The sequence below is a fragment of the Aphis gossypii genome, chromosome 1, assembly GCF_020184175.1.
Source record: "Aphis gossypii isolate Hap1 chromosome 1, ASM2018417v2, whole genome shotgun sequence".
Classification (NCBI taxonomy): domain Eukaryota; kingdom Metazoa; phylum Arthropoda; class Insecta; order Hemiptera; family Aphididae; genus Aphis; species Aphis gossypii.
In genome coordinates this window covers 38,181,207-38,196,361 of record NC_065530.1, presented here as the reverse complement: position 1 = coordinate 38,196,361, position 15,155 = coordinate 38,181,207, and the positions used below count along the sequence as shown (strand labels likewise).

The 15,155-nt window shown below is 33.9% G+C and overlaps 1 protein-coding gene across 2 annotated transcripts; it reads left to right on the top strand.

Annotated features, from left to right (window-relative positions):
• The first annotated feature begins 506 nt into the window (after positions 1-506).
• On the top strand, positions 507-7,989 carry LOC114119160 (transcription factor mef2A-like). 2 transcript variants are annotated; one of them, XM_050197929.1, is made up of 3 exons: positions 507-825; positions 6,064-6,936; positions 7,331-7,989. In XM_050197929.1, exons 2-3 carry the CDS (start codon positions 6,125-6,127, stop codon positions 7,902-7,904), a joined length of 1,386 nt encoding a protein of 461 aa, XP_050053886.1. In that variant the 5' UTR covers positions 507-825; positions 6,064-6,124; the 3' UTR covers positions 7,905-7,989. The 2 variants fall into 2 exon arrangements, with proteins under 2 accessions (XP_050053886.1, XP_050053884.1); XM_050197927.1 differs by having other exon boundaries at positions 508-825; positions 6,061-6,936.
• Positions 7,990-15,155: the final 7,166 nt, after the last annotated feature.

The window sequence follows — 15,155 nt, the reverse complement described above, 5'->3', positions numbered from 1 at the left end:
TCGGGACGTGATATATACGTCGTACCTGCAGTCTATCCCTTTGTCCTTTTAACACAATATTATTATTAAGATAACGACAATAGTGTACTATAACAATAATGCACTAAATAGTGTCTGCGGATCTGGTGGGAATTAGTGTTGTGGGATTTTTCAGGTCGAAACTGGTTTTTCGGCGAACCGATTTCCCTAACAAAAATTTTAAAATGACAATGAATACGCCAAGTATATCACAATATTTCAATTGCTGGAGGTTCTACAGTGGCGTCCGGTCTGGACCTCAAAAAAAAAAAAAACAACATTATTCGAGTCAACAAATTTTAATCATCAATACGAAAACGTCGTGCACGGCGTACAAACAATACATATATAATATGTTTGTGTACATAATGTAGCGTCTCCGTCACTCTTATAACGAGACCCGTCGGTCCCGCTTAGGGTGGTTTGGGGGTGTTCGGGGTGGGGGCGATCGGGGATTTTGGAACACGTTCCGTTTACCTAGACCTGCTTACTTACAACCGAACTCGACCGATGCGACCAATGACCATCAACTGCTGTTCGCCGCTGGCGACGCCACTGCCGTCCCTTCCACTCGTTACCACATCTGCTGCTGAAAGGTCCGATCGCCATTATTATTATTGGTAGCATATCGGTGGTGGTACATGCTGCAGCAGTACTCCAGTGACGATCGGTTCGATCGAACAGTGCGACGATCTTCCGGTACCTGCAACCCCCGGTCAACGGTCTGTACGGCGAAGTGAACAACATAACTATATAATATTATATTATACACAGACACCGTACACGATTCCGTCTCTGCTCAAGCCGGTAAGTCTTATTAAATATTTTTTATAATTTACTCGTGCACCGCCGCGGTGTTGTTTCATTACGACTATAAAATATTATAAGAATATTATTTACATAAGACGGTTTCGCGTCGTCGGTCTTCTCCGATCCAAACCTTTTGGAATGTTGTACTTATTATATTATTAGTTATTACTTATTACCTACGTATATTAATTTATACAAATTGTGTCTCTTGTGCGGTAAAATTTCTCGCAAAAATAGTCGTTCAAATAACCATATTAGCGAGGTTCAATATGATACGTACAAGCTCAATATTAAAATATCATAATACAGCGTATTATGTAAATCGTCGATCGCACTGCAGTAGCATCCTATAATGGTCTTTATATAAGTATCATATACATATGATCAACGTTTAAAACGAATAACGATTATGGGTATACCTTTAATAAATTTCAATAAATTACATTAATTATAGGATTAAGACTATTTACCTACAATAATTAATGTCCAAATAAATACAAATAGAATATGAGAGACTAGCTATAGTTAGTAAAGTTAATTATACTCCATTATAGTTAAAAATTCAACGATTGTCTAGGATTATCTCGATAATTATATAATATATATATTTTTTATTTTTAATTTAAAACTTATACAATCTACTATAATGGATGTTTTTTCCTTTAAATTATATTATTATAATGTAGTGAGTTTATTGACTTTAGGAAGAACCAATCAATAAAAGAACTTCTGTGTAAATCATATTTACTATTATTTATTTACAATAAAATATTTTTAGCTATTATTAATTTTAAAATTATAAATAATTTAGTTCTTATAAACTGTATTCGCCACTTGATCATTTATTTTTTTATTGTAATTTAGTAAAAGTAGAAAAAAATGATTTTAATATACCCCATTGTTTTTCATTCGAAAGTCAAAATAAACATTTAAATGCAGACTGAAATTTTTTTTTATAAATATTTGTTATTATTTTTTCATTGTGATTTAAATTTAAAATTGTAATGAATATTATTCTGCACCATATACTATTATTATATAAAACTAAAATATTCCAATAACCAGTATTATCGGTTATAAATAATAGTAAATGCATACGCATTGAGTCGTGATGATATTAACTTAACATATGTGGCTTTTTTTTTAGCAATAAAATAAATATAACTTAATATGTTTTTTTACAAGTGAATTAAAAAATAATATTTGATCATAATATGAAATGAACTATTATATTTTTTTACATATATTACCATATATAAATAAACATTTACATTTTTCAAACCAAAAATTATTTCTCTTCCTAATTTTCTAGTGACTTTTTAGATTTTTGTACACCGTGTGTTATTGAAGTAACGAACAGGGAAAATCTGTAGGTACATTTTATTACATTGCTATTATTAAAGTTATCTAATCTACTCTATTAGTATAATACTACAATAGGTGAAATTAATTTTTAAAACAATTATGTGTACAAAACATAATAATAATTGTTAAAAGTTTCAATAATATTTTTAAATTACAACAATACAACCAAAATCGTTTATTGTGTATCAAATATCTTATTTCATCCATATCCTAACTTTTTTATAAGAATAATAGTGTCTATACTTAGATTTTTTGGTTATAGAGTTTATTTGTACCCCCTCCTCCACTCTTCCGTCAAGGGCCAACTAGATCAAATTTTCTATTAGAAGCCACCCTCGAGGTTGAATAAATATAAACATTAATACTAACTCAAAAGGTGATGACAGAGAAAAAATATATCATTGTAAAATTAATACATTCATCACTCCATGGCTCAGAATCTAAAATCGTATTGTTTGATCCAATTTTTTAGAAAATAAAGTAGAAATTATAAAAACTTTCAAAAAACTTCTGATATTTTTTTACTTTTTAAATCTCTTAACGCAAAGTTGATATATTATAAATAAAATATGATATTGCATATCTTTGTAACAAAAATTATGATGACATCTTTGCTTGTCTTATTTAATTTTGATATTTAACAATTTATCAAAAAAGTGAGTTGTTGTATTTGAAATAAAAACTTAAATTAAATAAACAAAATAAAAAGCTATCTAAGAAATCAAAAATATTAAGTTCGGAGACGTATAAACGAAAAAAAAATAAAACAACCGATTTAGATGAGCGTAACGTACCATATCATTCATATGTGCATATGTAATATACATTTCAACTATTATTTATTAAACATTTATGAACGTTTCCGGGTTTTAAAAAAAAGATTTAAAGTCGGATTCCGTCGTCCCGATCGTGGTTAAATATATCGTAAACGTTGTCTCATAAATCTTTCAAGGAATAAAAACAAATTGCCCATCACGTTATCCGGATTGCAGTATACCACGCGACGGTCGTCGATACATATGTACATCTATGTATATATTATGTTATATATATATATATATATATATATAAAGGCCTATAGTCAACAACGAACGTATATATGTAGGTAAATTATTTTATTTGCTACGAGTTCTATTCAACTGCTATCTATTTGCAGTGATGACGACCCTAAGTTGTTAATACTCCATTCCGACCAAAAACATAGGAATTATTTTTAAATATACCTATTGCAAATTATGTCATAATATACGAGTTATGCCTTACTGCTTTAGCCACTTGAGTGAAAATGGCAACTTATCGATTCGTTAGTTCTATATCTGTGTTCGTGGACAATCTTCTAGCAGCCATTTTGTACTAGTCCAACAGGTACTATCATTATTGATGAAAGGTGTTATAATATTTATTCAATGTTCACAAAATAGATTAATACATACTCGAGCACGTATTGTTATCACACCGTTTTAGTTGACTTTTGTTCTTAGTATTTCAAAAAGTGTAATTTTTATTATATTTAAAAAATTATTTTTACTACAACATCTGATCCACACTAAGCCGTTCGTATAAAAAATCTATTATTATATCATTATATTGGTTGAAACATAATATTATATCAGTTTTTAAGGATGTACAGCACGAACATTCTTAGGTGCCAATGTGCCATACAGGTTCATGAGTAATATTTAATAATTCAATTTGATTTTGTGGGGTAATTCAATATTGTCTCTAACCGTTACGCGACGGTGACTGCGTGCTGCAGACGTCCGGTGCAATTTATTACATTTACATCTAACACAATTTTAAGTAATTATAGTTTTGAAAACTGTATAATATAGTTATAATATAAACATATAAGTACTTTCGAATATGGTCGGAGAACATAAAAATAGCTTATTAATATATATTATTAATACATTAGCTTATTATAATACATTATAGCAAATGTTTAGCACAAATCAGACTGTTCAAAGTACAAAATTTCCAGAGAGTACCTACATGTATATTGCTTAAAACTAAAACTTGAAAGTATTAATACCGGGGAATCATTGTACCCGTTTTGTCATCGTTATTTATCGAAAACTACATACAATATTAAGTTTTATGGATGCAGGGTAGCAAAGAGAGATATAAATAAAAAGTGCAATCAGATTTTCGGGAATGAAAACAATAATATGAAGCACCCTGGTCGTCCGTAGTGGTGTGGTATACAAATCTATAAATACGAAACCGGTGTGTTTAAAATAGAAGCCGAATTATTTGTTGAACACGATTATTACTAGAAACAATATGACCACGGTAGGTAAAAGTATATATTACAGGAACGGTCAAATATATACGCTCGGTGAACATGAACCAACGACATTTTCCGAAACGCTTTTTAGTTTTTTATCGGTCGACATTTCTCTTCATTTTTTTCATTTATTTATCGTCCATTCGAATTAACTTTGCGCCAGATTAAATTCCTATACGCATGACGTCAGTCAGTGACGTATTTGCAAAGGGGAAATATTCGTCCTCCTCGTCTACTCTCCCACCCACGCACAACCACTAGACCGCGCAAATTTATAATACTCGAAAGACACGTGTCACAAATTTTTGGTTTTAAATTAACATTTTATAATTAAATATTTTTTGTTTTTCATCATCGTTGTACGTCGATATCTGTATTATCTGATACATTTTGTATTAGGTATACCACAGCTCGTATACTCGACCGTCGGATTATTTAAAATATTTTAATATTTATTTATTCTTACTAGTACCTATAGTGTTGCGATCGTATTTGAAAATTATAAACATTAATATTAATTTTTTTTTATATATATATATATATACACACATGATTTGTGTATATTTTTATATGACATGTTCATTATTGACGCTACATTAAAATAATCAATTATTCTGCCACGACCCCGAAAGCTTGCAGATGACATACGCCTACGATCAGCCACCCCAAAAAAAGCGCAAAATTATAATAGACGTGTAGGAATTTTTAAAACGCTCTGAATATTGATCAATCATGTTACCATCTAACTATATGCATAGCCCGCTCATTGTCGAATCATTTGAACCTTGTATATAATATGGTGATGGATTCGAAAAAGATAGGATTACTTTTGAATTCGGACGAAAGACACGCAGTTTCCCGAAAGGAAAAAATTCGAAAATATAATATTTATTCTAAAATCGAATTCGACGGTAACCCGCGGTGACGTGTACTCATGATGCCGTGTGTCGATGCGTTATTGACACTCTAGTGGAGGACCACACACGCAGACCACAGTGACCGTCGTCCCATTGGATGTACGTTCTCACGCTAAAAGGGTTCCATCCGCCAATCGGAATTGATTGTATATACGACGAAAAGCCGCAGTCGCCACCCGCTATAGCGGTTACCTCTCAGTCGTTGTATTTTTGCGAAATCATCGGTGATATAAAATATAATATTTATACGTTTCAGCCGTGAAGCTTACACCACCGCTTTAGATCGAATAGACAATACGTTTATTTATTTAATGACAAATTAAACCGTTCCATCTGGGTCAACGAAACTAAAATGACTAAGTTATTCGATTTCGATTTAAATTGTTCTGAAAAAAATTGTGGTGTAGTTATAAATAAAATTGTACACATATTTTTTTGAACCGTATATACAGTGAAGTAGTTAACTGGATGGTAGATAATATTATAATCTATATATCGATACAGTAGTATACACATAACCGTTTCAGAGACCACTGACCGTGGATTTCACAAACAGAACGCGTTTTATAATTAAAATATATTCCGTCGTCAGACGTCCAACTGTAGCGAAAAGACAGTTTTTTTTTTCGATTTGATTTTAAAAATTAAGTTTTTGTTTTACAGCAGATCACATAGGCGTAACGACCACTCACGTCACATCTTAAGAATTCGAACGACGAAAGCAATAATGAGCGTGCCGATGGAATTGGACGATTCCGCGACGGAGGCGGTCCCGCTGGACTTGACCGTGAAGAAAGAGAACGGATGCGCTGCTTCGGCAACGGTGGCGGAACGCGACGGATCAACGGAACTGACGGAAGACGTGCCGACCTCACCGCAGCCGCCGTCGGACGCCCAGAACGGCGGGGGAAAATCGACGCCGCTGGACCTGAGCGCCGGAAAAGCGCTGTTGTCCCAACCACCGCCGTCCACGAACGTCGCCCCCCAACGCGCCACCGTTGTGGTGCTGTCGCCGAAAGCGGTAGCACCGCCACCGCCGCCGCAGTCTCCGCCGCCGAAGCCGCAATGCAAAGGCTACTGGACACCGGACTCGTCGGTGCCCGAACACTTGGCACCGCTGCACGGGATATACGCCGACGCCGCCGCTTATCGGCACATGATCTCGTCCGCGGCCGTCCCCGAGTACAACCCGTTCCTGCCCGTGCTCCCGCCGTCCGCCGCCGCTCAGTTCCACCATCACAATCACTTCCAACACCAGCAGCATCTCCACATCCAGCAACAGCAACAGCTGCACCTCCAACAGCAGCTCCAACTGCAGCTGCAGATGCAGCAACAGCAGCAACACCACCAGGAACAGCAGCTCCAGAAGCAAAAACTTCAGCTGCATGCCGCGTACGGCGGTCTGCCCATAGACCCGGCGTTGTTGTTGTCCGGCAGCCCAGTGTATGCGGCCACCTCGTCACCATCCTCGTCCGAGTCCAACCACTTCCCGTTCGGCGGATTTGACTGCGGTTTTTCCAAGCCGCCCTACGGCTTTGGGTACGTTAATCGTTTTCAACGCATTATATATATCAGTGATTACCCAAACTTTTTAAATTTACCACCCACTAGTAAAAAAAAAAATAACAGACGTCCCCCTATCATAAAAAAATGTATTGGTACATAAGTACGCAATAAAAAATTATTTAAACTTGTAACTTTCATCGCCCCTCTGGACAGCCTTATCGCACCCAAGGATGCGATATTGCCCACTTTGGGAAACGCTGATATATATCATAATACAATACACTTATTTTATTTATTTGCCTCACGCGTATAAATCATCATGCACCTGAATCCTTTTTCCAGGACTCCATGCGTAATATTTTATTGTAATTTTTTACGTTTGCTTGTGTTTGACAATCACTCATTGATTTTTACGCGCTTTCCACAGATACCCTTACTACGAAAGGATGCTCGACGGAAGAGTGATCGGCGGAGGCATGGACATCAGCGCCAACCGGTCCGATTGTCCGTCGCCCGAATCGACGACGACTTGCACGACGACTACTGACGACCATCACCACTTCAACAACCTTCACCATCAACAAAAACAGCAGCAGCAGCAGCGAGATCTGGACCGAGATCATCGCCACCGCATCAAAGCGTGCGACATGGACGACCTGGACGTCGTGGACCCTGAGGAGGTGGCAGCCATATATAGACAGTCGGACTTCCTGTCGTTCCGGCACCGGTATATGGAGAGCTTGGGGCCGCCGAGGAACTTTGAAAAAATGAGGCGGTCTAATAACAATAATAACAACAACGACGATCACCGGTTGTCGTCCGGGCAGCAGCAGTATGACCAGTCGTACGTCATGAAACGGCAGAAGAACAACGAGGCGGCCAAGCGATCGCGGGACGCCAAGCGGCAAAAGTACATCGAGAACCAGATCAGCGTCATGTACCTTACCAAGAAGGTGAGTGAGATGAAGGACATTAAGAGACGGTTGCTCAAGTCTATGTGATGCTCGCCGAGTAGGTATATATACTACTATTGATGTGTATACTTATAATATTATTATAAGTATAAGTTAGTGTACCATAATAATACATTTTACGCTTTTCACAATGGCGAATGCGATTATCGTGTTTTCCATATCGATTTTCAAACCATATTTTGTAATCATTGTTTACGTTAAACTATAATTAGTATTTTCACTGTATTAACGCAGTACTGGGTCGCAGTGTTGGGCCGAAAAAAACTCTATGATTGACCGGTGATTAAATTTAACAAGAATATTGTACTTACTTTGTACATTAATTGAATTCTTAAATACTTATAAAACAAGTCAATATAATATTATAATATTTCACCACGTAACAAATTTTTGCATAGTTAAAATTTATTATAACGACATTAATTATAATATTTTACTTATATTGACAAATTTAACGAATATAAACTAATTGAAATTTCTTCATTATTTTAGTTGAAATCCTTATAAATGTATACATCAAACAATCGGTTAATAAGCGTTTTTATTAGTACCATACACTGCTATACAGATTATTGACGGAAATCATACTTGTAAATGTTATAATATTATACACTAGGTGCCTATATTGTAAAGAACGTCATGCCGGAGTGAGAGTTTTTCACACGCAAAAAACCGATTTAACTATTTAAGGCTGTTTTTACTGATCCGTTTAGATAGGTATATTATTAACATAGAGTTGAACTGTTTTATATAATTCCGTGGACGTTAAAAACTTTCGACACGCCACAGTCGCTTATAATGTATGTAAAGGCTTATGCGATTGTAAGACGTTGTTTTTTGTTTAGTTCTTACGGCTATATATGGCGTAGTTTCTATCTAAAGCCTTTTTACTATGATAATTTACACTTACCCAAACTTAAACTTTGGTTTCGTGTTTTAAATTGTTCGAAAAATATGTCTGCTCCAAAAAAAAAGTTGAATTAACATCAAACATTTGCATCACCTTAAAAACGCCTAAGCCAAATAAAATAATCCCAGTGATGTGTATTTATAAACAAAAATGATTTTTTATTAACGTATAATATTGTGATTTGTGTTAATTGATTTATAACAACCAGAGGTGTTCGTCAAAACATCAGTCTCGGGCATAACGTCTCGAAACAATATATAGAGTGCCAAGTGATATATCGGTATGACACAATAGTAAACGTAGTAAACGTAAACTGTAATGTTATCATACTAAAATAAACAAGATATTAAGACTGATGTTTTGTCGCACTATTTGGACATATTTTAGTTTTTTGCTATTTAGATTTAAAAATAAATGTAATCTTAAAATAAATAGATTATAATTTTATTTGTATAATATGTTCACTCATACATGTACTGTAATTGTATATGGTATTTTAGATTTAATTGAAAATTTATTCTTAAATTATATTATAACATACATTTATTTTAAATTTGATATTTTTATATTCTATATATACTTATTTTATTTTTTATATATTATAATATTCTATGCGTTTTTGAACACTTTTTTTAAAAATTGTGTATACGATATGTGCTATTTTGAGATTCCAATTATTTTTATTTAATACATTTCTATTTTGTTCATATAATATGTCGTCTTGTTCAAATAATATATTATACTGTATATAATAGAGTTCCTTTTAAATGAAAACTATTTTGCGCCTTTTGTGTGAAAGGGTATTTTAAGACTGCACATTTCACCAATATAAAATATAGTCAATATATACTGCAAAGTCGTTAACGTTCTAAGTTTTTGTTCAATTGTGTCTATTCGATACGAGGTATTTAACTGTGTAGTGATAAATGTGCTCTTGACGACTTGACCATGCCCAAGACCTAAATAGAGGTGCCTATACTTAAGTATAATAGCGGTGTACATAACAATAATAGTAATAATGATGGCCGTCTACAAACCTCTAATGACTTGGACACCATTATACGTTATTAAAATTTCCTGAGCATCTATCCTGGGTAAATAATATTGTACATACAAACGTTCTATGTTTAGAATCTCTGAATGGTTTCACACTATATGCATTGTGGTCCTACAGACTGTCGACCTAATCGTTTTGTATTATAATCAAATTGTCGTGCATATAGGTATATTATATTGTACAAGAAAAAAAGTTAACTCCACTCGATTGCAGGCGGAAACGTACGTGCGTTTGCCTAAATTTGAATTTGCAAATGGACTATTATTTTGTAAGCTATATCACAAAATGTACAGACTGCCTTTCCCACCCCTATCAAATATCTGCAGCATAACAATATTATAATAGGCATTTTTATACAGGACTATATATTCTTATTGGGGTGTAAGCTACTTTTAGTGCGCTTAAAATAGATATATTTTACTTATAGTATTCGGAAACGATCGCTATTTTCAAAAAAAAACCTATTTCAACAATATCACCGTCATTAGAGTTAACCGAAGTTTCCGGTACTAAAATCTCGTGTAGGATGATAAGTAGTTAAAACTACTATATCCATACATACCATATACAAAGTACATATACAATACGCTGAATGCTGTATACACGGCAGTTTACCCAAACTTTTAACATAATTATGTACACCGATTGTAAACTCATTAAATTATAATCATGTTGAATTAAATTAGTCGTCATTATATGCCTATAATATTTTATGTTATTAAAAATATATATGATCCGTTTTTTTTTTTTCCACAAGACAAATCTAATAACAACTTATGTGGAATCCCGTATTACACTTTTCAATTTTTTTTTTTTTTAACTAAGCCTTTCAATTTTTATTTGACATTAAGTATTTAAGCTGGTATCGACGTACAAATCCATAATTCTAAAATAAAGCATAATATTATAACGTTTGTGACCATCTTAAACGTTGGTACCTGTAAGTAAGTAGCCCCCCCAATCAATATTTAATTAAATACCATTGGTAATCACGGTAGGTAAGTTATTGTTGTTAGTTAATAGACGTGTTAAATTTATATGAATAATTATATTGTTTGCCCCCTGCGCTACAATCCCTTCTCTTGCTCGCCATGAACTATAAATTATCTCTGTCCTATACCTACCTCATTGTGTCTATAATACATTAATGATATTTACGTTGTAGAATAATTTTCGAAATCACCCTCCGGTATGTTTAATATAATACGTACCTATATATATATAATACCTACCTCTCCTACAACAATAGTATCCTATCGGCTATAAATACATACACACACACACGCGCGCGCTTCAAGATAACAATAATATATTATTATATATACATTTATATTGGAAGCATGCAGTGGTACGCACGGTCGGTCAAGTGCGTTAATAGCGGCAAATATTTTTTCGGGTCGGGTCTTTTGTATGCGCGAACGAAGATCGATCTCATCGCTCGAAACGGTTCGATCTCCGTCGACACGGTTTATCGTACGTGTACATCAAGAATAAAATATCGTGAATAATATATTCGTGTGTGTGTGTGTCTGTGTGACGAAGGGTGAAGAGCTGTCGTTATTTTATTATTCGCCGAAATTGGCGGCGGCTATTTCAACGACAATGACCGCGATGACTGTTAAAAACGTGCATTGTACGTAGGTTAGGCTGCACGCACACGGCTGGTGCAAAATTATGGTAGTAACTTCGCGGTCTTTTTATGGGAATTCTGTGTCTTCAAAGGTTTGATTTACCTCGAAGGAGTGTACCGCATACCGCTAACGTATACGACGCGTATATTACAAGCTATAAAAACGTTGAGTACATATTATATAGGTTGTTAGGTAAAAAAAACCGACATTAAGAATATTATATTGTACGCATCATGTTTATACTTATGTGTTTTCGATTGCATTACCTATAACTTTTTACTTAACGTCCTGTTCATTAGTGCAATATTGTACAATTGTTCGTTACGATTCCATATATAAATTTTCAATGTTTTATCGACGTCGCGAGCAACTATAACAACCATAATATGCATTCCCGCGAAATCATATTTTACAGTATTATTATATTAGCAATGCAAATAAAGCACAGTGTAAATAATATAATACAATTTAATACGTATCACGCAATAAATATTAATTTTGTAGATATTTCAAATAATTGCATGACTAACGCGTATTCATAGTTCATACATGTTATTATTATTATAAAATATATAATAATATATAATCGTGATTTAACGGATAATGTGGAAAGTCACTGATTTAAACCAAGTGATTTGTGTACATCATATTATTTGTACTATATATAACATGATATTCATTAATTTGCAATATGCAAAACTGTACATATTGGTCGAATCAATTATTGTAATTATTATTTTATTTTTTCGAACGCGTAAACGATCATTAAATTGTTTGTTATAAGCAAATACTTCCCGTCTTCGTTGTAAATAAAATACAAGTATTCTTATAACCATTGTCTCATTGTAACCACACATCACATGTCAATCTACTCACATCTGTAAGGCCTAAGTATAGGCTTCAAATGCACCTCGTCATTGCAAAGACTGGTCACTTAGAGTTTTACAAAGTATTGTTTATTTATTTATTACTTCTCATTAAGAATATTTAATGATAAATCATTCCGTACGAAAAACGATTCTGAATATAAACGATATATTACCAGACACTTTCTATCTAAGGGTATTAATTTTTATTTTTCTGATATAGATAGTTATTTTTTTTTCTATTACTATTATGATGTGTTGAGCAAATATTTATCGAAATCATCGAATATTAACTATATTTTTTTTATATCACATTACTGCTGTTAACTTGTAAGTCAATAACGACATATCACATATCATAATATAATGATGTAAATATAATTAACTAAAATAAATACATATATTCGTGGTTTAAAAATGTAAATTAAATTAAAATGATTTAATATTTCAAAATGTCATTGTGTACATAGGAAATGATAATTTAATAACTAATAATGGAATATAACAAAAATCATTAGAGTGAAAATTATTATATTTCATTCAAGTTTTTCCGATCGTTTATTTTTGAATTACAAAAAAAACATAAATTAACTGTTGAAAACGAGTTTTACGTAGATATTCCAATTTTACCATATTTTTTTTTTTTAGTTTTTCTCTATTAATTAGCAAATTACTGTGATATTTTACTTTTGACATTCAAAATAGTATCAACACCAACTAGATCCAATTTTCTGCAACCAAAAACAACTTTCAAAGTTAAATATTTAAACTGTTTTCTGCTCCAAAGGTGAGTCAAACACACACAAAAAAATAAAATACATTACAAAACCAATTCCTCAGAACATCCAACCCATTCGACCTCAGAATATAGATGTTATCCGATAAACGCAATGTCACTGTAAAACTCTACAATACATACCTGCTTGAAACCCTTAGATAATATTGTATACTACAATTGTATATTTTGATATAACGATCTAAGCTCAAAAACCTTTATACAATAAAATAAAACATCAAACTTAACATGCACAATAGGAGTGGAGGACAGAAAAAAAGGTAAAACGTCTTAGGAGAAATATTATTAAATCCGCAATGGTACGGAATTCAGACACAGCGGGTGTCGGAACATTATAAATAACTCATAAAAAAAATACTATATACATTATAGTATAAATATATATGTTCTATGTGTATCAAATACGTATTATTATATAAGGATCAAGGATGGGTTCCTTACACCCGCATATAATATGTACATAAACATATATGATCCAATAAACTGTGAAGTACAAGATTTATGACGTGTAAGTACTATATTATATACATATACCATTGTACAAACAATTTGTGTGCATCTAGTCATACCTATATGTAGGTACTGTGCCCGTGTTGTACTCTATTGTTAATGGTCACAAGTTAACAAAATATACTACGAAAATCTCGTGATGTCATTACTTAGCGTATAGAAAAAAAAAGGAAATCTACGCAACTATTATACACCATCCAGCGCCAAACAATGGATGCATTTTATACGTTTTTCGACGTGTAACCTTAAGGTTCCAAAATAAACACTAATGTCCGGGTGGCGGACAACTGCAGAGACTTCAGAGAATCCTACCGCACATTTTATGTAGTCTTACCGCAATAGGATACTCTAAAATATACCTACCCTCGGCTGATTTCGGTGCACAATAAATCGTGTTTAGTCTATGAGTTTCTCATACACATGTTACGATAACATGGTGTACACTCTTTAGTCGTCAGAGTCCTAGAATACCGCTTTATATATATTATTAATATTATAATAATAATGTCGTTTCGTAAACACGCATTGTACCCGTTTGGGTACGGCGGGCTTGTAAAATGATTCCATAACGACTTCTCGTTACCTTTGATAAAAAAACTAAACGAATTATTTAAAAAGCAAATAATAAAAAAAAAAAATTACTTCAATTACGTTACAATAATATAAGTCTATACCGAAACCGTAACAATAATATCATTCATTTACATAATATTATATATTATGCACGTACCATCCGGAAACCTCGATTCGTTGAATTCCGCATTCACACACTCACCCACATTCAGCCCCGCACACACACACACACACACACGTGCATTATATTTTATAATATAATATTATGTACAATACGTATTGAATACATACGCCGCCCGGTGTTGCAGGATATTTGCCCAGGACGGTCCTAAATTGTTTGCGAAAAAAATATACGTATATGTATATACATGTACAATGTATAATATTGTAATGACGGCGGTAAACGAAGAGTGGGTGTGAGGGTGTTTCGCGAACGGCAGCTGAGAAACAGGTGCTTTTGGTGCGGCGGTCGCTCGCACATAGTGTTTGCTGTTGTGCGCTCTGGCGAAAAGGGTTGACATTTGGAACGTGTTTCCCTCGCCAGACTCGTAGGTACCTATATCTACCTCATATCACTACATATTATAATACGAAGCGGGGGGGGGCAGGTCGCGCGGCGCATTATTCGACCCGACACAATGACGGAATGACGATGACAACGATAATGGCACACACACACAATAATAATAATAATAATAATAATATAATATATTATCATACGATATTAGAGTATACGCATTGTCGTATTGTGTGTGTGTGTTTTTGGCTGGGTGGAGGCGAAGCGGTGGCGGTGTAGCGCAGAAAAAGGGTCCGCAGAAAAACTGTGTCAATAGGTCCCCGCCGAGAACGAATCTCCGTGCGGTAAACCCGTTTCCGCATTTGCCGAAACCATCGTTCGAGTGCATTGTGCGTGCGGGTAGTGCGTTTGCGAGCGG

Coding starts and splice junctions, on each gene's coding strand:
- LOC114119160 (XM_050197929.1), top strand. CDS start 6,125: ATGAGCGTGCCGATGGAATTGGACGATTCCGCGACGGAGGCGGTCCCG. Junction 6,937..7,330: donor AAGCCGCCCTACGGCTTTGG/GTACGTTAATCG, acceptor CGCTTTCCACAG/ATACCCTTACTACGAAAGGA.